Genomic DNA, 24,692 nt, shown 5'->3' on the forward strand with positions numbered 1-24,692 from the left:
AATTGATTGGCTGATGAATACAATCAGTAGGTGATTTGAGGGAGGATGCCATCCCTCTTGTTAGCAAAATGCATCTCCTTTGTTAACCTGCCATCCCTCTCCATCCCCCCAGTCTGGACCCAGACGCTTTTGTATCCAGACAAAAGACATAAAATAGATGTAAAAATAATGGACCTAGCATTCATTGGCTTCCTGAAGCCTCAGGTTTGACACTTGGGCTGTCGCCATCTTGGTTATTTGGAGCCAGAAGCGAACATATTTGGTAGAGAGGGTGGAACTGTGGAGGAGCGTGGGGTGGATCTGATATCAAAGACTGTAGCAACGCCCCTCAGACCGCCCTTAATTGTGCATAACTTTAAGCCTTAATAAAATGTAAACGGGTGAGTTATATAAAGATTCATCGTACAGTTGTCATGAATTGGTAAATCAGCTTTCAAGACCAAAACTGTTTTTTTGCACCAGGCTGTAAACATGTTTATTTCTGCTGTAAAGTTGGGCATTTTAACACGGGAGTCTATGAGGATTGACTCATCTCTGGAGCCAGCCTCAAGTGGCCATTAGAGGAACTACAGTTTTATTGGCATTTCCGCATTGGCTTTATTTTTTGCCCCAGAGATTTTCATGGAGTCTATTTTTAACATTTGTAGCACTAGTTTAGCAAACCAGGAAATTCACAGACCAATTAGCCCTTCCTAAGCCCCGCCCCTTTAACAGCTGAGCAAGCTTGTTACCTGGCACGACCTCGGTTTCCCCTTTCCTGTTATACTAAGCTATATGTTATATGCGAGGCTCACCTATGTTGACAAGAAATTCAGATGTTGTGATTGGGGGACCTAAAAAAGTGACACCTACATTGAAGTCAAAATCTTCACAGACTCATTACATTGTATAGTCACATCTAAAGCTAGCTAATGTCAGCAAAACACAAGCTAACCAGCTACCTGATGTATAGCTACATCGAGAAGAGTTACTGAGGAAACTATTGTTAGACCAACAATGTCAGCCACCTTATTTCTGTGGTAACGTTAAAGTGATTTAGAAAAGGACAAAAAGGTTGGTTGCAGCATGTCCTGACATTTTTGGTGTTGTTGTGGTTTTTTTGTATAAACGACGTCATCGTAAATACAACCTTTCGTCACATACTGTAGTCTTTGCTGTCAGTCTTCTAAAACTATGTTGACTGACACCCAGACACTACCTTAAGCCCAGTTCAGATGGATGATTAGCAACGAGACCAATCACCAACCACCAGAACGTTGCAGAGAAAAGTTGAACTGGAAGCCGGCCAATGATGTCACCTGCAACACAGCTGGGCAAATCGCTGGCTGCTGGTCACCTGTTTCAACAGCCAATCGGCTTGTAGTGAAGTTTGCTGGTAAAGTCAAAATGACCGCTGACAGTAGCCATGTTTCCATCAGCCTGTTTAGATGCGCATCTAGAAGTATCGCATCGCAAAATTATGATGGAAACGCCAAAATTCGAATTAAAATCCCCTGATTCGCACAAACTAAAATACGCTCACTTTAGCCGGGTTTTGGTTGATTCGAAAAAATGCTGATTCGCAAAACAGGGGATGGAAACAGTTTTGTTCAAATTAAGTCTGACGTAGCACACCTCTCTCCATGGTGATATCCACACTCCGGGTCAGGAAGGCGGTAATGCATTTACAAGCTGGTTGCCAACCGCCAGAAAACGTAGTTTTGTTTCCAGTTCTGCGGAAAACTCGTGCGAGTTTGTAGTTTTCACCAAAGTCCGTACATTTAATGGAAACACACAGGATTTGTATTTCTTTTAATGCGCATTTCCCAATGATTCAAATCACTTTTGGATGGAAACATAGCTACTGTGTTTGCTTGCTGTGGCAGGTGTTCCGTCCCCGCTGAGCCCTCTGTTTCTTGAAATCAAAATGGAAGAACTGAGAGCTGTTGCATAGAGATGATACACTGTCTAATCTAGTTGCTTCAGAGTGAACCGGCAGGTTTTTAGAACGTTGCAGAATGGCGTATTGCAAGCAGCTGCAAGTTTCAACTTCTTTGGTCTGCACTGAGCTGAATACACACTGCAGGCATCCAGACAAACGGATCCGGTATCATCATGTTTCTTTCTGTCAAGCTTAGCATGAAATGTGACGCTACTTAGTCAATCAAATCTGTGCATTTCCATAAGCATCATGACTTGAGTGAATGATAGGGCAGAGACGAGATGAGAGACAACAGCTGAAGAAGTAAGAGTCAGAGAAAAGTAATTTCACATGACATGTTCTAAAGAGAGAAGAGTAGACAGAGCAAGCATAACTTTTAATCAAGAACGGATGGACTCTGACATGTTCATTCTTCCCACGGGCAGTAACCAGTATCGTATGTTCAAGACCTTGGCGATTATTAAAAGCAGCATTGTGAGGCGCCCGTACACAAAGCACAGAGCATCACTCAAATTCAAACTGAGGGCGCAGGAAATGAAACATTTTCTATGGCGCTGAATCACTGAATCATGACACAAGTTAGGCGTTAGCCGTCCATCCTGTTAAAAATTAACAGTCGCCTACTGCATACACTGCCGAAAAGCTGATTTTTTCTTTTTTGGACGTCTTATCTTGGGGAAACTTTAAAGTACACAGCATAACCATTTCCAGTTTGTATGTGATTGCAGATAAAAAGTACATTTTGGACACAGAGTCGATGCTTTTTATCTAGTAAATGTGGAAATACAGCTAGCTTTATGGAGTGGAAGACACAGAGATAGTGGAATCGCACTTCATCTCTCCTGTAGCTCGGACACACAGTGGAGATAAGGAAGAACAATTTGGACCAAACAACAAAGAGAACTGGCCCGGCAGGCGCTTGTCTCACATCGTGATCAATTAGGTGTAATGAAAAGTGCAACTTAAAGGTGAGGGGCACGACAAGACTATAATTGTGTGTAAATACAGCATGAATAATACAGAAGAAACAAATTAGACTCAATTAAATAATTCAACAGACAAAACAACAAAGAGAATGAGCATGTGAGTCAAGCACTGACTGTGCAACACTTCAAATACATGTCACAAATACAGCATGGCGGGACTTCTATATATATATTTCCATGTTTGCCTGTATCTCTAATAAATCAGCATTTTGATGATGCACATAGGTAGGATTCATTTCATCAAGAAAAACTATGAAGAATACTAATTGACAGGCTTTTTTTCACAATATAAACAAAACAAAGTGAATGAGTCACCTCAGAGAATGAGGATTATGATGGGAATTTTAAAGGACTCGAGGGCATAGTGCAGAAATTTCCCACTCAGAATTTGCACACTCAGCTAAAATGGCAGAGGGAAGTAGGGTAGACGATACCACAAATTTGATTTTGATCTAATACCAAGTAATACAGGGCCTGAATCGTTGATATCAACACCGATATGATACTTTTAATTATTAAAAGTGCCTTTTTTAACATGGGGAAAGCAGTAAGTCATGATTTATGAAGTGAATAATCAATCTGCTTAAGTAACATAAGTGATGACCAATTACAGTCTAAAAATGTAACATTAACCAATGCCAAAGATCTGATTTGACTAAAAATATTAATTTCACTAGGCTACTATATACCTGGATATTCCTTGTCTGAGTCTCTATGAACAGACACTCTGTAACAGAGGTCTGGGTGTTGAGGTATTTCCCTCCTCCTTCCTTCTTTTCAGTTGCACCTCGAGTTCTCTTTCTCATGTTTTTCCTCTTTCATTAAACCATCACCGCTTATATGTGTCGGATACAACTAGTCAGGCTGGGAAAGACTACGTCAGCCCACAGCAGTAAACGGAAAGGCTATGAGGTTAGCTTACTGTCCTCCTACTGCTGACATCGGGTGAAAGTGAAACTAAGAAGACGCTGCTGGATCTCAAGTAAGTTGACTGAGTGCAGACAACACAAAAGCAGCGGGGAAGCAAAGAGTACACACACTAGATGTGTTCACGACAACAGAATGTTGTGTGCACGAACAGTTTTACTCTAGAAATACAAAAAGGTACGATGCAGAAGAGAGACACTAATCCCTTTTTTGGGATTGATCCTATTGAGGCTGGGATTGATCTTCAAAATGAAAACGTGGTATCAAGAGTATTGATATTTTAGGATCAATCCGCCTCCTAATCCGAGTGCGAAGGGTTGAAACTAGTCTTAACGCATTACATGGTGGTGGGCACACAATGTATTAAACGTCTGGGCTAGCAACATAGAAACAATGCCAGTGCAAGGTCAATGAGGATATTTTGATGCAGTAAACACACGAATTATGTATAAAGGGCAAAAAAGTCTGTGTCGGGCAGGTGGGAGGGAAGGTGAATGGGTCAAAGAAACATGGACTGCCAAACAGCTGTTTGTGTCCCTGTGAGGAATCAAAAGTCAACATGGTTTCGTGACTTTACGGACTTCATGTAACTACGTGAAGCACTTTTTTTAAATAGCCTTAGGCGGTACCTATTTTTTTCATGCTTTTATATCTTCCTGACATTGCAGTGGGGTACACGATATATGATTGTATTTATGTACAGCGTTCTACCCCCCTGTTGGCTGCTCCAACAGTAGAGACTGACCTCTGATGGTGTGTGATGTGCACTACATGCATTACATCATCAATGCAGCATCTCCGTATGAGTTAAATAGAAAGATAAGTGTCAGTATTTTTGACGGTATTCCTCCTCTTCACCATTTACATGCTCCCCCTGCGTCAGATCATTCGTAAACATGGTCTGAATTTTCATTGTTATGCTGATGATACCCAACTATATCTCAGCTCTACACCATCCACTGCCTACTTGCAATACAAACCTAGATGACCACCAACCTACTCAAACTTAACAGCAAGAAAACTGAGCTCTTGGTTGTGGCTCCCAAGGCGCTACTTCGAAAGGTGGGGGATTTGGTCCTCCATGTGGATGGCTGCTCCATCTCCCCATCCCTTGAGGTTCGTAACTTGACACCTACACTGGCTTCCAGTCAAGTTCCGCATCACCTACAAACTCCTCCTCCTCGCCTAGAAAGCTCGCCATGATCCTGCTCCACCGTAGCTATCGGACGTCCTCACTGATTACACCCCCTCACGGAATATGCGGTCCACACCACGGCCCTCACACCAGTAGGCGAACATTCGGGGATAGAGCCTTCAGTGTGGCTGCCCCTACCCTCTGGAAATCTCTCCCCATGGAGATTCGCTAGGCGCCAACACTCGACATTTTTAAATCTGCACTGAAAAGACACCTGTTAAACCCTGGCTTTTGGTTGCTAGACTGTTATTTTTGTTGTTGTAAAGCGTCCTTGGGTCTCTTGAAAGGTGCTATATAAGTCTAAGTTATTATCATTATTATTATTAGTAGTAGTAGTAGTAGTAGTAGTATTATTCAAAGTCATACCAGCAGGATTTCTAACTACCCCGTATACCATAATTCCTTGATACCACCCAAAACGATTACATAGGTACTTCACATAACTACGCAAATGTAAGTATGTAAGTCTTACCTTACATATTTAGTTATTTTAACTGAAACCTTCTAAACTTGATCATGTACGTTTTTGTTCTCTAAACCCAGTGAAGTGTTTTTCCGGCCCCAGCCTGACTAAACTGCAACAGCTTCACCACAAAACTGTGACTGTTTGTAAAAGACTGCATTGGCATTGTTTTCATGTTGCCAGCGTGGAATTTTACAGCACATTTTTCACTCCGACCTCGTCACAGATTGACCTTTGGTCATGGACTTTCCACATCCAAATATGGCCTACCCTCGGTACATTAATTGTTGACATTCTGGGATGCCTTGTCAAGTTCTGCCTTGCACATGCATTGTCTGTTTTCAAATTACACTTCGGTTTCTACAGGAAATATACAATTTACATACAGGCTCTTTCAAAACAAAAGCACTTCGATGGTGCAATACCTTGAATTAACTTTTTTTTTTTTTCCCTTCAAGAACAAACGCACATGGTTATGTTTGGCAAACACACACACGTGGTTAGGTTAAGGCAACAAAAGCATGTGTTTGGGTTTAGGAAGAAAAGACCACGGTTTGGCTTTACAGTCTTACAGGAAGTGAATACTGCCCTCCCGGGTGAAGGTCAGTTGGTGTTGGACCTATCCACCATCCCTCCTGCCCGCCCTACTCGGACTTTCACCACCTTAACTTTTGTTCTTCTCCTCCCACGTTTCCCCCTGATGTTAAACTATAACAGCGACCGGCTGCATGTCATGCCAACATGAAAGGACGGCTTTTTATGTCAGTGTTTGACGCTGGAAGTCACTGCCCAAGCTCTGGATTTCTATGCAGGGTAAACAGATTGAATTTTAACACAGTCTGTGCCCACCACAACGTAAAGTTTAGTTAAGAAGTTGCTTCACGTATTCCTGTGAGACTGTGTGATAACACTGGATACAGTAGTGTGAGTCTGTGGAATAAAGGTGTAGGTGCTGAGGCTGTCACTAGCCTAACAGATTTTCTGGGTGAAGGAGCACTCTATTAAGACTGATGGCAAATGGGCTTCATGATGATGTAGTTGACACGAAGACGTTATCAAGAGAGTAACCAAAGTGCTTAAATATCCGAAAGCCACTTTGACGCAGTATTCTTGCATGGCTCTTAATTTATCACAGCATGGCTTTGTCAACCTGCTGTGGCATGTTGCCTCTATATAAAACCACATTACTGCACTTATCTTCTTTGCAAGCCCCCGCTGTGACAGCAGCATGGCATTGTCTACCAATTCAATTATCAGATGGCAGGAGAGTTATGCTTTGCCATTAGCAGAACAGTTTCTGCAGGAGCATGCTTTTGGAAATATGCTGTTTTCTTTTTTTTATTTATTCCAGCCTGAGCATCACATTTGGAGTCATGCTTGGTCGGAAGCCATAGTGCTGAGCCAAAAGGTCACCCCAGCTACACTGAAACAAGCAGTGCAACACTAAGGTGTAGAATACATATTTCACATAACTTGGGCAACATGCTTGAGGGCAGCTCTCTGTCCAGAATACATTTCATGAAAAGCTGGTCTCTCCAAATCCAGACAAATAGGGATTTATATTTTTGAAAAGTATAATCACTCAGAGAGTGTCTGATCACATGCAATCACATTCTCTCTGTGTGTTCTGTGTTACAGCAGCATATTTTATTTGAGAAGGAGTGGGCTGTCTTGGATGTGTGATTGTCTCATCATTCATATTTACTCTGCTGAATTGAAGATCAGTCAGGCTTATATTCTATACTATGATGTAAGCTCTTGCAAATAACTTCATTAAGATGGATCTTAAAGCCGGCAGATGTAATAGGTAGGCGCACCGCATTGGTGACTCAAAATCCCTGTTTGAAATTGGCTTTAAAACCGGGATTTTCACACAACTAATACAGGAGCTTTGGCTGTCTTCTGAATTTGCCTTGTAACTGGTAATGATGTTCTTTAAACCTGTTGACAAGATTCAGAGAATGAACTTTTTCCTTTCTCTGTGAGAGTGTTATTACCATAATGATATGCTCCTGAGGGCCGCCGAATGACCGGAATGCTCCTTATAAGTGCCTCTTACCCATCAACACCCTCTGACTAAGGACACACAGGCGGCACTTTGTGTTTGTAATCAGTGCCCTAAAGCTTGAACAGAGCTCATGTATTGAGAGCTTGTTTCTGCATTATTCCTCCTTATTGTCATTATGATTATAGCAAATGAAAATAGTGCTTTCAGAGGTCTATATCATTACTAAAATGACCAATTAAGACTTCATTTTCATTTGTGCTCAGTCCTCTCTACAATCAATGCCGTCCTTGCTCAGTGAACCTATTTGTTATTGTGACACAAAGAACAATGGAGTTCAGGGGCTTGATTGCCACTTGGGCGACCCATCCTACAAATGAGTGTCTGTGAGGAACTGAAGAGAATCCATCAAATGTCTATTTTTAGACACAAATTGGAATGACTGCCGGTTTTAACTGCAGATCATTTTCAGGTGAAATTACACCTTCATTCTTATTTGTATTTTGTTCCTGTAGTGTCGTGCAACCAGGTCTCACAATAATATGTGAAATGACCATAACCTTTCATCATATCACAAGGTGCTGTCACAATACGTGTCGGCACCATGGAAACAGTGTCAGTGGAAAGTCATTTAGGACCCTTTGTTGGGGTGGGCACACGAGTTCTCTGGTTCAATGGTGTCATGTAGTGGATGGTGGTTGATGTTACAGTACCATAGGTACTATCAAGAGCAAGAAAGTCCATTCAGAGAGGAGGTGGATGAGTCAACAAACATCGCCCATAACCTTTCGCCCAGCAGACCGCTGTTCATTTCCTGTGTGAAACTAAAAGTCAACATTGACCTCTTTTAAATTAGCATACTTGCGTCTTTCGTAGTTAAAGGGAAATTTCGGTTTATTTCAACCTGTCTCCTATCGTCCTAAATTTGTTTCAAGTGACTAGTGACATAAAAATAATAGTTAGCATGTTAGCCGTTAGCCTAGATACAGCCGGGGCGCATAGTAGCGTCAGACCTGTTAAAACGTAAGTGAACGGGCAAGCTTCAAGTGCAAAGTTAGTCCACTAAAATAGGCTAACAGCTATTATTGCTAACTATTATTTTTATGTCACTAGTCACTTGAAACAAATTTAGGACGATAGGAGACAGGTTGAAATAAACCAAAATTTCCCTTTAAGTTATGTTATGTGACTTATGTCACTTTACAACAGACTTACATATGTAACAAGCAGAGTTGTTATAACCAAAACCCTGAAGTTTTTGTAAACTTAACGAAGTACTCATGGTGCTTAACCCTGACCGTGCCACCACTATGTCATTTCGATAACACATACCAGCACAACGCATCCTCATCCCTACGCATGAAATACTGCTGCTTTGTCGGTGGACCTAAACATCAAAATATGTTGCTCTAGGTACCCTCCTGCATCGGTTTTGGACACTCTTGACCGTGACTGTCAATTGACGCTTGTTACATTCATTGTATGTTTTCAAAATTAACTTTCGTTTTCACAGGAAATGTAAACTTTGTTTTAGGTTTATTTCCTTAGGATTAGGCAACAAAAGCACATGGTTAGGTTTAGAAAAAACATCACAGCTTGGCTCAAAATAAGTGTGGTTGTTACTAACACACAACACGTGACATACATCACTATTGTAGCATGCTACTTTGTTACTAAAATAACTCCGTTGATGGTTTGTTTTCCACAGGAAACAAAGAGCAGGCTCCTGGGTAAAAGTCCTGGATTTGTTTGACCCATTCACCACCACTTCTGCCTGCCCTATAAACTGTCTTGCTTTTTATACAATGGGAGTTGACCGCTGTGTTACACACTGCAGCCAACCAGTGCGTTTCATACATCGTGAAAAGTGCCTTTGTGTGTCGGTACCTGATGCAGAGGTCTACTAACAAAGTGGCGCCATTTGACAAGTCGTTGTTGCCTGCTGCGTCACCAACCACTGCCTGGTGTGTACCATACTGCCATGACGGGCGCCTCTGTGCGTCTGTATCATACGATGAGATCACTGACAAAGTGGCGGTACCTGAGGAGTTGGGAGTGAGAACAGGCTGTTTTTGCGCCACGATGATGATGGTCATTGCATGTGTTTGCATGTGAGATCACATTGATCTATTTTGATCAGAGCTTGACTAGGAACACAAGGAAATGTAATGAGTGCATTTATTAGAATATTTTCCAACCAGAAAGAGTAAAACAAGAATAAAACAGAAACCTTGACAGGAATGACAGTAAATTATTCCTTCAACAGCAAAAGTAGCCTTGATCATTTGAACTGTTTTGAATGTGTGCAAAATCAGGCAGGTACTGTGAGAGCGAGGAGCATGTAGACATCCAAGCTGGATTTATACTTGATGCAGAGGGTTAACAGGGGTCTTGTCATATATACTTGTGGCGTAAGTTTTGATTTCTCATCACTAGACACAGGTATCGTGCGTGATCAGGTGTTATTGTTCTCTAATATTATGTATTCCCCAAAGTAACTGTGGGTACATTCTTTTGTTTACTTTGAGCGATAATAGGAATATTCGTCCTGTCTCATTACTGACTGGAAGATTTCTGTCGTGCAGTTTCTATGTTTATTCATCCATTCACTGTGATACAGAGTGACAGTCGCTGCCAGCAGGTTTGCAGTGGAAATGGCTTTGTTAGACGTGTGTTACTGAAAAGTGGAAGATAACTGAGCTTTTCTTTAACCTGCTTAATGCCTCTTCACTATCAACAATCTGCAAAAGCAAAGGAAACTTGTTGGAAAAAAACAGCCACTTCCAATCTCCATGTAGTATCTCTGCAGCCGCTATTGCTCTGATATTAAGTTACATTTTTGAGGAAGCAAACGTTAAATATGGCCCAAAGCACAACTATAAATCCAGCTTTAGCTTAAACTGCTGGCATTACTAATTCTGGCAGCTTTGCTTGATAAGCCTGTTGGATTTCCAGCAAGCACAAAATTTCAAAAATCAACTATTTGTTAAAGGAATACTATACCCACAAAATGATTTGTATATCAATTATTCGCCCTGTGTTTTATTGAATTTGTGAGGAGAACTTTGTTTTTCTCGTGTGCCTCCACAGTGAACGAAGAATTCAAAAACAGCCCTCTGCAGCAGTACAGATGCAGAGTTACAGTGCGAGCAGGAAGCATCAGTAGAAAAAAAACACAAAGCAATATATAAGTATCTATCAATAAAAAGAAAAACACAGTTCAGTGTAAAAGGTAAACTGTACAAAGCAAAGAGCAATGTAATAAGCAAACAGTATAGAAAACACAGAGCAATATCGATCCAGGGCCGGGTCGCAGGGGCAGCAGGCCAAGCAAAGCACTCCAGACATCCCTCTCCCCAGGAACGCTTTCCAGCTCCTCCTGAGGGACCCCAAGGTGTTCCCAGGCCAGATGAGATATATAATCCCTCCAATGTGTCCTGGCTCTGCCCCAGGGCCTCCTACCAGTGGCACATGCCCAGAGCACCTCTAACGGGAGGCGCCCAGGAGGATCCTGATCAGATGCCCAAACCACCTCAACTGACCCCTTTCGACGCGAAGGAACAGCGGCTCTACTCCGAGCTCCCTCCAGATGTCCGAGCTCCTCCCCCTATCTCTAAGGCTGAGCCCTGACACCCCACGGAGGAAGCTCCTTTCTGCCGCTTGTATCTGCGATCTCATTCTTTCGGTCACTACCCAGCGCTCATGACCATAGGTGAGGGTTGGGACATAGATGGACCAGTAAATCGAAAGCTTTGCCTTCTGGCTCAGCTCCCTCTTCACAATGGTGACTGCATCACTGCAGAAGCTGCACCAAACCGCCTATTCATCTCATGCTCCATTCTGCCCTCACTTGTGAACAAGACCCAGAGATTCTTGAACTCCCTTGCTTGAGGCAACAACTCTCTCCCAACCCAGAGAGGGCAATCCACTGGTTTCCCACAGAGAACTATGGCCTCAGACTTGGAGGTGCTGACTCTCATCCTGACTGCTTCACACTCGGCTGCAAACCCTTCCAGTGCATGCTGGAGGTCACGGTGTGATGAAACCAACAGAACCACATCATCTGCAAAAACCAAAGATGTCAATTCTGAGGTCCCCAAACTGGACCCCTTCCTCGTCTGGCTGTGCCTCAAGATCCTGTCCATGAATATCACAAACAGGATCGGTAACAAGGGGCAACACCCACCGAGAACGTTACAGAGCAATATAAAAGAAGCAAAGTATAATAAATAGACAGGCTATTCACATTATTGCATGTATCATGTATAGACATTTCACAGAGACTTGGATAATACTGCACGAGTTGTGTGAGAGTTTTGAAATGGATATTTTGTCATAGGTTTATTGTTGTTAAAGCTGGACCCCATTTACATTAGTTCATCAAGAATTTTCTCTGTTTTGGGATTCTTTGTTCACCGTGGAGGCATGCGAGAAAAACAAATTTTTCTTCACAAATTCAGCCTAACACAGGGTGAGTAACTGATATACAAGTGATCATTTTGTGGGTGAAGTATTCCTTTAAATGAACTGGGTCAGATAGCTTTTGATGGCCTTCATCATTACTGCTTTTATTGAAGATGTAGTTACATCGCTACAAGTGAGTCCAAAACACTGATTTTTATTAAAACCCCAATTTAGCCACATTGCGTAAATGGCTTTTTTTAGATGAAACCAAAGGTGAGAGCAAACAACTGCTGACCTCCTCGTTAAGTGAATGCTTAAGGAATGTGATACACAAGATAACGAGCATGAGGGCTCGTTATGTGTTGCACACTGTGAAAGAGGAGGGCTCCTTTAACGAGCTGTGCCAGGTAAGCCATGGTGAGGGTTCCACATGTGCGTTTAATTACGAGGCATCAGTCTGTCAGTAAAGGACACTCATTGTTGCTGGCTATCTTACTGGGCAAAGAGCTAAACATTTCAAGTGCTGATTAAACCGAATGAGGTTTACTCTTCCAACTCTTCACTGGGTAGATCAAGAATAGATTGCAGCATGCTGCTATTTGCCTACAAGGCGCAGGTCTCTTGGTCTGCATACCTGAGCTGCTGGAATTTCATCAGTCCAAAATGGGTGGATAATGTCAGCTGAGGTTCCAGCACAACTGTGAGCCGTCTGTAGCTAAGAGGCAAAGTACCACACCGTTCTCAAAACAACCTTGAATGCCACATTGCGAGTTTAGTATTCGCCCTGTTAATTACAAAGCCTCAAGCTTTAAAACCACATCTAAGACTCTGTGCCTTCATCTCATCTAAAGCTGTTGCCTCATTCTGGCCCCGCTGCCTCACCTACCTGATAAAAGTGTACAGTGTTCATTCCTCATCATGGTTATTAGTCAGCCGGAACTGCATAGGCATTTGGAAAATTTACACACACTCTCAGGCTTACAAAGGAGAGCTGTGAAGTAGTGAAAATGTGAAGAAATGAGACAGTACTGAAATACCACTGACCTTTAAAGTGTTAGATGGCTATTACATGCTGCGTGATCTGGCTGCACCTTGAAGCATGGGGCCGTGTTATGGAATGCTGTGGTCCTTGGCTGTGAGCATTTTTTTTTAGGACAAATGAATAATAATTAGACAAATAATGTCCAACAGCTTGCTGGCAGGCAAACAGCCCTGACATTAAAGAGGCCATTAATCATTTACCAGCATCGCAGTTTCTCTTTTCTCACTTTTTAAGAGGAAGAAAAAAGATGAGACAGACCCAGAGAGGAAACCGCACAGGTCTGAGATTTTAGTCCGATCTAAGACATTTACCAGATGAAGAGTTTTTGTTTCTATACGTCAGTATACAATAACCTGTACCCTCTGCTGCGTCAATCTCACCCACCCCGCCATTGTTTGGGCCATTTTCTGTCACTTTTTTAACCGACATAGCTAGCATGCAATATATGAAGATGACGTACCTATTCCTGATCTCACCTTCAAAGCTTTTCTTGGCCAACTGTTTCTTCAACTTCTGGAAATGCGAGACTTTTATAACCCCCTGAATGAATCAGAGATGTGAGCAGAGATTCAAAGGCATGCCATGATGTAAGAATGTGATGAAAACAATTCAGATGATCTTCAGATCTCAACCAAATGCTGAAAAGCTCACAGATATTTATGAAAAGAAATGGTCAAATGTGCCAAAAGTTGTGTGAGGGTTGCTACAGACAGGGTTTCCTGTGGATCTTTAATAAGTCAAAGAAAGGATTGAATTCATTAAACTAAAAATAAGGTCATCAGTAGTATTGAAATGTCTTTAATCAGCCTTTAAAAAGTCATAAAAATGCGAAGACAAGAGATAAGAATTTAATTAATCTCACAATGCATTATAAGATTCAAAACTAATTGGCAACATTAATATTCTCAAAATAATTTACCGAATGCCTCTCGCATTTACATCATGCACATCAGGATAGCCCCAGTTGGTTTCCTGGGCTGGAAACAGTTGGTTTCCAGCCCAGGATGCTCACAGCAGAGGATTCACTGTCTGATAGCTAGATGTCACTGTGCCCTGGACAACACGAAGAAGCACATATTCAGTAAAAAGGGGCTATTTAACCAAGATTTCATGGCTGAAACTGGCTTGATGTGTTTTATGTAAAAAAGTCTTTTGTGCAGTTACATGCAGTGAAATCCCACATGCTGAGTGAGAAACACAACCTGGCCAAGAAGACTCGCCAACAAACCCCAGGTATTTTCCTGTTCTGTGCTACTCTTGTCTCCGCCATCTATAATGATGTTACAATAAACATATGGGCAAAGCTGCCCCAGTCCCTCAGTAATTAATGTTGGTTCATGCTGTTATGCCTCCACACTGGCGATAGCAGTGGCCAGAGACATTATGTTTTTGGATTGTCCATCCATCCATAGGTCAAACCGTCCATCCGTCCCATTTATGTGAATGCAATATCTCATGAACAGGTTGAGGAGATGCCTTAAAATTTGGCATTTCTTGGACTCAAAGATGAACTGATTAGAATTTGGTGGCCAAAAGTCAAGGTCACTGTGACTTTGCATTCATCTCATTCTTGTGAAGGCAACATCTCAAGAACACTTTTGAAGGAATCTCCTCAAACTTGGTACAAGCATCCACTTGGACTCAAGAATGAACTGTTTAGAAATTGGTGGATCGAAGGTCAAAGAGAGAGAAACAACTTTTGGCCATAACTCAAGAATTTATGTGCTAATTATGAGAAAAAACTTCATGACATTATGGGGGTTTTTTGGCCATTATTTAACATCACATCTCAGGAACAGAAGGGGAGACATTTGGTCAAGTACTGAATTGGTGACACTGATCTTGGGTGTCCACCCCAAGACATGAGACGGACATTGATGTAAACTGTAAGTGTAGCTTGGCTGGTTTGCAGGGGCATACTATCATGGAGAGGTAATTCTAGGTTTTTCCTTCATTTTGGTTTTAAAATTGGTCTTAAAGGGAAATTTCGGTTTATTTCAACCTGTCTCCTATCGTCCTAAATTTGTTTCAAGTGACTAGTGACATAAAAATAATAGTTAGCATGTTAGCTGTTAGCCTAGATACAGCCGGGGCGCATAGTAGCGTCAGACCTGTTAAAATGTAAGTGAACGGGCAACCTTCAAGTGCAAAGTTAGTCCACTAAACAAGCTTTTTTTCCACAAAGACCGCCTCATATCGTTAGGATAAATGTCAGAGAACATATAGAAAACGACATGTAAGCAGAGCTAAATGGTAAACAAACATGGCACCACACCGGTAAGGTAAGACAACACGTTTACATGTCGTTTTCTATATGTTCTCTGACATTTGATCCATCATTAGGTCAGAACAAGTGGGTATTGGGCTATCATTAAAATAATAACAATCTCTATTGTAAAGCGCTTTTCAGAACAGAGGTACAGAGTGCAGTACATGTCAGTAATTGAAACAGACAAGACATGAAAACAACTACTTTCAAAAGAACCAGTTAAAAACACTCTATAAAAACAGAGGAAATAAAGTAGTTTTTATACTTCTGTTGAGCCCAGGTGACCCTTCTCCAACCCTGACCTAACAAACCTTTTAACCGTCTTTGAATCCTTGCACCGAAGCAAAGATCAGATACTAAACTGCTTTTTGTTCCAGGCTGTAATGATGTTTATTTCTGTTGTAAAGTCAGGCATTTTAACATGAGGGTCTGTGGGGATTGACTCGCTCTTGGAACAGCCATACAAGAAACTGCAATTTTTGGCACTTCGATTTTTGCTTCACTTTTCAGCCCTGGAGATTGCTTCTTGATTAATCCTTTACATGTTTTATATCAGTGTTCAAATTATGCTATGTCTGTCAGACATGTCTAAGTTAGAAGTTAGAAGCTGTTTCTTGACAACTAATCAGTTATACTGAGTAATAATTGTTAGCGGAGTTGGTGTTCTTCAAAACTGTAGGTTTTACGGATTGTCGGGGCAGTAGAGTTATCAGTCAGATCGCAGGACATTGATTCAATTTGATTTAATTTCAGTCATTTCTTTCACACATTCATGACCACATTAGAAATGCTTTGTGATTAACCGATGGTTTACGTTTTCAAGACGCCCCCAAACACAAAGTTTTGTTGTTCTGCAGGAGCCCAGGTCTCCTTTAAGGGAACACTCTTTTATATTATCCATTAATAGCCAAGTACTGAGGCCTGATGTCAGTGTATCAGCCAAGAATCACATGGACATCAAAACAGCAGCCCATAATCCACACTGGCAGGTGTGCCTGAGCATACATTGATGTGAAATCTAATAAACAATTAAAATACCTGCCTCAGTGATTTTATTATTAATGCATATTCTCTTTATATCTGAAGTGAAGCCATTGAAGTTTCTGATGCAGTCCATCTGATCTAATGCAGGGACTTGTTCACACTCTGATGTCTAAAGTACAGTATGTCTCTGTACAAGCCGCCTCTGACAGAACACACACACAACAGTGCTCGTGACTACATCGAAAAGCTTCAACTCTGAAAAACATCTGGGGGGAAAAAATCTAATGAATGAATCAATCAGTGTTGTAGACCTTTGAACATTTCAACCTGACTTGTATATTTGAGCTTTTTAAGAGTCACTTACGTTGAGTGATGTTGATTGATGCTTGTAGCCTCCATGTAGCCCTGCTACAAATCACTTGTCGAGATATCTGTCATCAGTGGAAAGACCTCCACTCTGAATTTCAATTCTCCCCTGAGAGTGAGTCATCTGCTCTGGTTTTGCGCTTTCCCTGGAGGGCTGATATTGTACAGAAGCTTTATGAATCTCCACATCTATTGTTAGAGAGAAGCCACATCAGAGTCTTTACATGAGCTAATGTTTGATACACACAAAAATATTGATCGTAATCATTCCACTCAAATATCTTAAAAGCATTCTGCATCTGACAGGCTGTGTTTCCTTATTTGCAGAGATGGGCACAAATACATAAAAAAGTATCTGGTTATAAATTACATATATTTGCTCATCACCAAATTATTGGTAAGAGAATGTAAGTAATTTGTCATTTAAGAATACAATCAGGACATGTTGGAGGCTGTGAATTCAGAGGTGCATGCTGGGTGGTTTCTACCATTCGAATGCTGCATTTCTACTTCATGGTTCAGCTCGACTCGACCCACTCACTGTTGGTACCAGGTCCTTTTCTCCATTTCCTTTTCCATGGTGGATAGTACCCCCTCAGTGTAGGTGGGATTCTCAGCTGATCGTCATCGTGATGCCACACATCATCTGCAACGTGACAACCGCTGGATCGTTTCATCAGCAACAATAATGGGTGGATTATGAGTCATTGGGCCCCTGGGCACAGATATGCAAAAGGCACACAAGACACACACAGACTTTAAGGTGGTTTTGCCTTTTGTTGTTGTTTTGTGTCTCTTTTCAATTTGTGTTTTTTTATGTCACTTTGTGGTCATTTTGAGTCTTTTTCTGGACAGTACCTGTTAATTTGAGTGACATTTTGCAGGTGAAGGTCAGGGGGGACCCCTGATACTTTAGGCCCCTGGGCCTATGCCTGGTAAGCCAGTTTAGTAATTTATCCATGACAACAATGTCTACACTTTGTCAGTTATACAGCATAGTGTACATCGATTGACAGGCTGTTATTTTTGAAAAACCGGGTTGCTATTGACGATGGCTTTGCTATTTAAAAATATCAGGTTTGTGTAGGATGTGAAGATTCCAGTGATGTATCTCTCTGACCAATCAGTGTCCTGCAGTGTTTCAGTTCTACCCTCTAGTTTCGACTGAGCTTGCTTGGAACCTCAACCATGGTGATATCAAAAAAAGTACCAGGTCCTAACCATAACTTTGGCTGATGAGTCGAGTTGAGTCGAGTCAGGCTGACCATGCTGTGGAAATGTAGCTAAAGCTAGCAGTGACTGACTGAGGGAACAGACACTTGAAATGCACCTTTGGGAACTGAACAGTTTGGCCACAGTGACACACTAGCTCTTCACATGCAACCACTTAAACACTGCAAAAGACACGAAATGTTTAACACAACAGCGTCAACCTCTAGTGTAACCTATAACATATGTGTCTGCAGTACTTTATAATAACAATGGCATTAACATGGCAATAACAATCATTTACAGTCTTTGTTATGCGGTGATTTCGTCCACTGTTCGGAGGGTAAGGAACTCCCGGACCTAATTGTTTTCCAATTTTCCAATTTGCAATTTCCAATTTACATTTTTTGGCGGCTCTTCTTCTTCTTTGAGTGAGCTGCTAACTGCTATCAGCTGCTTTTCTGCAGTGGCTTGCACACAAAATATGTCGTAAAAACGTCACACCCGTCCCGTCCATAGTCCTGTCCTGCCAGCTGCCCCGTTTAAATAGATGTCATTTTGGCGCTGTTACTTGTACCTTTTATACAGAACAGCATGGCGGCATGATGGCATGAAATTCCTGCCTTGAAGAGGTAGTCTAAAAGGGGCTATGATACCGTAAAAAAAAAAAAAAAAAATAGAGAAAGAAAGCCTCCCCCTGATACTGCAGTCCGGGAAAACACAAATGAAATTTGGTAGTTCATAATGAGCATGTTGCTCAAAGTATGTTGCTTAAAGTATTTTGTTACAAATTAAATAGTATGTCTTTTTTCAAATTGCTGGCCATCTCTGGCTATTTGTGTATTCCAGGTAAATGGCCCTGGTTTCCTATGCGTGAGAGAACCATCTTGTTGGTGAGATGGGCTTTTCAGAGGCTCAACATCTGCCCCAGTTTGTTTGAAGTCCATCTGGTACAAATTTCCAGCGCCAGGGGGGGAGTTAGAGCAGAAGTTGAATATTGATTAGACCAATCTGAAATATTCGCCTCCTTAGAACAGTTGACACTACACGCCCCCGCAAGATTAAGTGAACGAGCAGCCCATTGAATCCACTTAACAACCTGAGTCAACTTCTTGAGTGCCCCTACAGACTGGCATTATTGTTGCATTGACCCCTGCAGTGAGTAATGACAAGATGCAGCCTTCTACACAGCTCAAGAGGAGCTTTCGAGTAGCACAAAGGATAGGTAAAAATTCAGGAAATGTTCGACACCTGTGAATGAGTAACAATTTTGTGCTGTTCAACAATAGAAACGTTTCTTGCCTTTTTGTGTGTGATGAAAAATGGGTTATGTTTGGTCATTTTTGGACAAAGAAAGCAGGAGAAGAAAATAAGGACTATTGTTGTTTTTTTTGTTGTGTGTGAGAGAAAAACATTATGTAAAGTTCCATTAAAGCCTAGTCTAAGGCAAACTAATGTTCCCTGCAATGACTAACATAAAGCGGTGTGGTGTTACAGTAAAATATCTCTGAATGTGTCACAGAAGTGATGAATTCTTCACATTATACTATTTGATATGTGGCATGGTGTTCCTCTGCCCTCACTGCCATCCTTTTTCATCTGCTCTGGACGGCAGGGATCCATTTGGTGAGCAATTCTTAAATCCCCAGAAGCTGTAGTTACCATTAAGAGAGAAATCCACAAATGTAGTCCTGTCGAAAACTGTTCTTTTCTTCTGAGGTATTGCGCCATAAAACCTCTTGCCAATACTTCTCTTCTCCCATAGATTGCAGTTTCAGTCTATATAAAGCACCAAAGCAACATGCAGCACTGGCAAAAACCTGGCTTTACTTCCCTGAACAGTTGACAAGATGAAACAGTACACTTACTCGTTAATGGGGAGTAAACCCAATTGCACTTTCTCCTCCGTCTCTGATGTAAAATGGACCAAACAGTCTGTGCTGAGAGTTTGGTAGATGTGTTCATGCAATATGACACATCATTATTCTGTAAAGTATGGCTCCTTCCCCCCTCCCCAGAATGATACAACTGATGATGCAGTATCATAATAATCATTGCTGTGTCGATAATAACCACAGGCACATCTGGTCCGGCAGCTTTATTACTGGTGACACAACACTTCTCTCCTCTGGGACTGACTGGCCTTCCTATCATTTCACAGCTGTAGCTTTAGTTAGCTGTTGCATTACAGACAGCTGTGCGTCATGTCCCCATGTCCCTCCTGTTTTCCTAAGCTGATGTAATATGTTTTTACTTTGGGTGATTAATGTAGTCAAAGGTTCTGTATGTAACATTCAGAGCTGTGGTTTGTTGCATGTGTGAATCCCATATGACAGTTACTGCTGATGGGACGGCAGTGTCCCTGGTAACACCTTTAGCTCTAGGGGCTGTTGTTTAGCGCTGCTTATGGAGTTAGCACCATTAACTGCTAGCCGCCAGCTCAGCCACCTCCATGTTAAGAACCCTGAATTTCACGCAGAGCCCCAACCTTTCAGTGTTTTTTAGCACTGGATTAGATATTTTCAAAAGCCAAATATGCTTTTGCATTATGCATTTTTATGCATAATATTTGGCTTTGAAGCTGCTATAACCTATATTTTTATATCAACAATAAGGTGACAACAATTCCCCTCCGCTCTGACAACACAGGTTCACAGAGGTGTTGGACTCAAGTGCACCACTCAGGAGACAGTTGAGTGAATCATCAAAAGTCTTTACACGGCAGGGGTTCGGTACACAGGCAGGCAGTCAGAAAGGCAAATAATCCAAAAAGGGCTCGGCAAAAGATGAGGTCACAAAACAGGAGCAAGGATCAAAAGAACAGGAGCACTGAAAAGAACTGGCACAAGGAGCAGGGAGTGCAGAGACTAAATACACAAGGGAGCCAGGGATAATTGGACACAGGTGAAACAAATCAGGGCCGGGCAGACAATCACAGAAGCGGGAAACACTTGAGGGCAGGAAGTGGGGATCTGAAATGAGAGACGAGGAGTAACAAAATAAAACAGGAAATTAATCTACATTGTGAAAATAATGAAAAACAGGTAGCTTGACAAGACATGGCACACTACTTAGGGGCGGCAGTAGCTCAGTCCATAGTAGCCTCGCGTCACCAGGCTCTTCAAGCGAAGAGCCTGGTGTCTATTCACTCTGAATTTTGTCTGGATTCTGGTTCCGGTCTAGGGAGCAGATGCGGTATTCACCAAATTCACCAAACTAAAAGTGTTCACCATAGTAAAACTTTAAATTCTGGCGCACCATCGATTTGGGGTGATGAGGGGTGTAAGAAAATTAATTAACTTAATGGCTTGGGGCTTTTCTTGTAAATTATATTCTTTAAATTAAAAGTTTCACTGCATTTTTATTAGCTTGGTGCTTTTATTTTTATGGAAAGGCACATCCATCGAATTCCGGATCCTGTCTCACTCGCCCTGGTTCCGTTTCCTTACCAAAACAGCCACTAACGGCCCCAGACTAGTCCATAGGGACTTGGATTGGGAATCGGAGGGTCGCCAGCTTGAGTCCCTGTTCGGACCCCAAGTCCATCATCCTGAGACTGTACACTAAGCATAGCGAGGGGGGCCAAGGACTCTGCGCCAGAGCCACTGTCCAGGAGCAAACAGCCAAGATCCAGGAATACATCAGGAAGATGGCCCCCAAAGATGAGCTGCTGAGTGAATACCTCGGGCAGCAGAAACCTGAGAATGCAGAAGAGGAGGATGATTTATTTATTTATTTATTTATTTTATATATTTATGAATGAGGCAAAATAAATCAGGTCAAAATATGAGTGCTATGTGAAGGGAGTCTTTCCTTTTTCAAAGCCAGTCCAAGGATTAAATGCAGAAAATTGTACAACCATTTGAGACAAGATGCAACTGGCTACATATAAATAAATTGACATTGACTTGACTTTCTTGATAAGATACAACCATACCTTTCTTATTGATAGTACTGATGTAACTAAGCTATCTGTCTTTTCTAGCATTAGCTTGGAGCATAAAAAGCAAGCAAAACATGAAAGATTTTGGTGGTGACTGATAATGTTGAATATTTGTCCCACTTCCCCAAAACTATATCCATTTATATTTCATTTCACTTCGGTTGTATTTGCCCAAGAACCTATTTTAGGTTGAATTTATCTCCAGATGCACAGGGTCAAGGTGATTTTTTAACTGGAGAGGCTACATCTTAAATGTCATTTTGTATCTTGCACGTGACAACATGAAATAGCAAAAATCTCATCAGCTCTAAGATAGCCCAGGAGGTTGTTTGGAGTCCTGACAGGCTCAGGCTGAAAATGTCAAGTTGTTATATAGCTGTCATCGCACAGTCAGTAATGAGGAGGTTGATATTGCTCAGACCGAAGCACCCAAACAGGTGATGCTGCTCACACAGGGGGTCAGCCTCATGATTTTTCTTCTCTTTGTCAATTCCTTCCACTGACCGACACCAACTGCCACTGTCAAACTATCTTCCCGCCAATTACTGCTCCAGCTTGTGTGTGTATTGTTGGACATAATAATGGGGACGACTTGCCTAGCTTGCCAAGCGGTAATTGTTGTGCTCTAAATGGACGCTGGATTGTTCTGAATTGCTGTTTGGATGTCCAAAACATGGCGAAGCGGGACAAATTGTGCCTTTTGTCTTTCTGTGTCTTTATATTTACATATTGTTTCTCGCAGTAGTCATCATGGCTGGTTTTGCGTGTCTCTGTGCCATATGGCTTGGCTGACTTTGGGGATTCGTGACAACTAACCCCTTTGTAGACTGTGGGAATTAGCACAACAAAAAGCCAGATGTTTCCCATCTCTGTAACATGTGGGTGAAATAAACCTCAATTTGAGCTGTCTTGGAAAGGATAAGCACGGCCAAAAAACAGCCCAGACACAAAAGAATCTCTGCTTCTTTGTCCCTGCAGAATGAACCAGGCGCCCACCACTGGTTTTGAGGAGGACGTGGGTGCCAGAACAACGCATCATGTCATGTATCCAGAAAGTGCCATAGACCTAGACAACACCACCAGTCTAGTGCTGATCCCTTTCAAGACTCTGGACCTGCAGTGGATCATTAGTGCTCTGACCACGGGCACCATTAAACAGTAAGTGTACTTATACAATGTTAAAGCTGCACTGATCAATATTTCATATGAGGAATGGATCAAATCGCTATGTTTAATGTGCAAGGTGCTGCTTGTAGGGCTGAATCCACAAAGAATTATCACCTGACTCTGCAGTTACCCTCAGCCCCACGGAGCTTTTTAGCATCTTTCAGCTCATTATTTTAGTTTCAACTTTGTTTGGAGCCACAGCAGACAGCTGTTTTGGAAAAAAAAACATACACTAGCTTCCCAGCACCACATGACTGTCAAATAAAGTTAGCAACCAGCTACCAGCTACTGTAAGGAGCCAGATATTTGTCACAGTACTGTACTGGAGACCAAACCAGCCTTAACAAGGAAATTAATATTGGACCAGCATGAGCCTGGTGGTGACAAACATGACTCCAAATTAATACTAACACTACTAATTGTCTGTGTCTGCTGGATGTGTTAATAGCCAACACACTCTCACTCTGACCTCATCGCATATTCACTTTTGGTCGTGGACTTTCCACGTCTTTGGTTGTTGATGTTCTGGGATGTCTGGTGTCAAAGTACACTTCCGTTTTCACAGGAAATACACCGTTTGCATTCAGTCTCTTTCAAAATAAATGGTACAACACTGCAATTTGATATTTTTTTTCCTTCAACAACAAACGCACAAATGGTTACGTTTGACTTGAATCTCACGGGAAGCAAACACAGGTCTTCCGGGTGAAAGTCAGTGGTTATTGGATCTGTCCACCACCTGACCCACCTGCCCTACTTACACTTCCAGCATCTTAAATTTTGTGTTGCCTCCGGGCACAGTTAAACAATGACCGGTCACATAGCATGCTGATGTGAAAGGATGGCTTTCAGAAGTCACTGACCAAGCCCTGGATTTTGACAACTTTGGAGTGAGACCAGGTTAGATTCAAGATTCAAGATTCAAGATTCAATACTTTATTGCCATGTCGACATGTCGATAGGAATTTGTTTGAGTGGAGCTTCACACACTGACAAAGAAACACTCACTCAATATGTTACACAATAAAATGAATCCATACCATAAAAGGGAATAAATAGTAAAAAAAAATAGTAAAAAACTGATTGCTAAGTAACAGGATTGTCATTTAGATAAAAAGCTGTTATGTCACTGTCACTGAAAAAGGTAACACGATGTTGATTGTATTGCAATATCTATATATTTGAAGTATAATGAACTTGGCATTTAGGGTGACACTTGAGGAAAAATGCCATATTGAGTTAGTGCTAATGCAAACTGAGTATTTCTTGCTGCTGCACCTTCACATTAAAAACTTCGCTTAGCACAGGGTGCCCAGTAGCTCTGCAGGTAAAGTGGGTGTCCCATGTACAAAGCCAATGTTCTTGCTGCAGGGGCCACAGATTCAGTTCCAGCCTGTGGCCCACTGCCTCATGTCTCCCCTTCACGCTCAAACTGTCTGTTAACACAGGCAAAAAGCCAAAAAGAAATAGTCCTTAAAAAAGCATAGCTCAGCACTTAATACTAAGTTACATAAAGTTATGTGAAAACAACACTGACTTTTCGCTTTACGCTTTATATACTATGTTTGTTGCTCTTAGCATCAGGTATCGTGGATAGACTGACATTGGAATTAGTCAGTGTGCCTCATTTAAACGCTAAAGGGTGCCTTTGGCGTCAATATCTCATGCCGAGGGGTGTGACAAAGCATCTGTGTCGACTCTGGGGATGAGAATGGGCTAGGGTGTAATGACACAGTCAGGAGCAGCCACAGTGAGCTGTTAGATGAAGAGCTGCAGGCGACAAGCTGCACACCTCTAACTTAGCGAGATAA

General features: G+C 41.8%; 1 protein-coding gene across 1 annotated transcript in view; it reads left to right on the forward strand.

The window, feature by feature from the left end:
• Positions 1–24,692, forward strand: part of LOC125904594 (CMP-N-acetylneuraminate-beta-galactosamide-alpha-2,3-sialyltransferase 1-like) — a 112,773-nt gene that overhangs the window by 76,522 nt on the left and 11,559 nt on the right. Inside the window, exon 4 of the mRNA XM_049602112.1 lies at positions 22,693–22,872. Coding sequence (XP_049458069.1) covers positions 22,693–22,872 — 180 coding nt within the window. The remainder of the gene's footprint in view (positions 1–22,692; positions 22,873–24,692) is intronic.

The sequence above is a fragment of the Epinephelus fuscoguttatus genome, linkage group LG17 (genome assembly GCF_011397635.1).
Source record: "Epinephelus fuscoguttatus linkage group LG17, E.fuscoguttatus.final_Chr_v1".
NCBI classification, from domain to species: Eukaryota; Metazoa; Chordata; class Actinopteri; order Perciformes; family Serranidae; genus Epinephelus; species Epinephelus fuscoguttatus.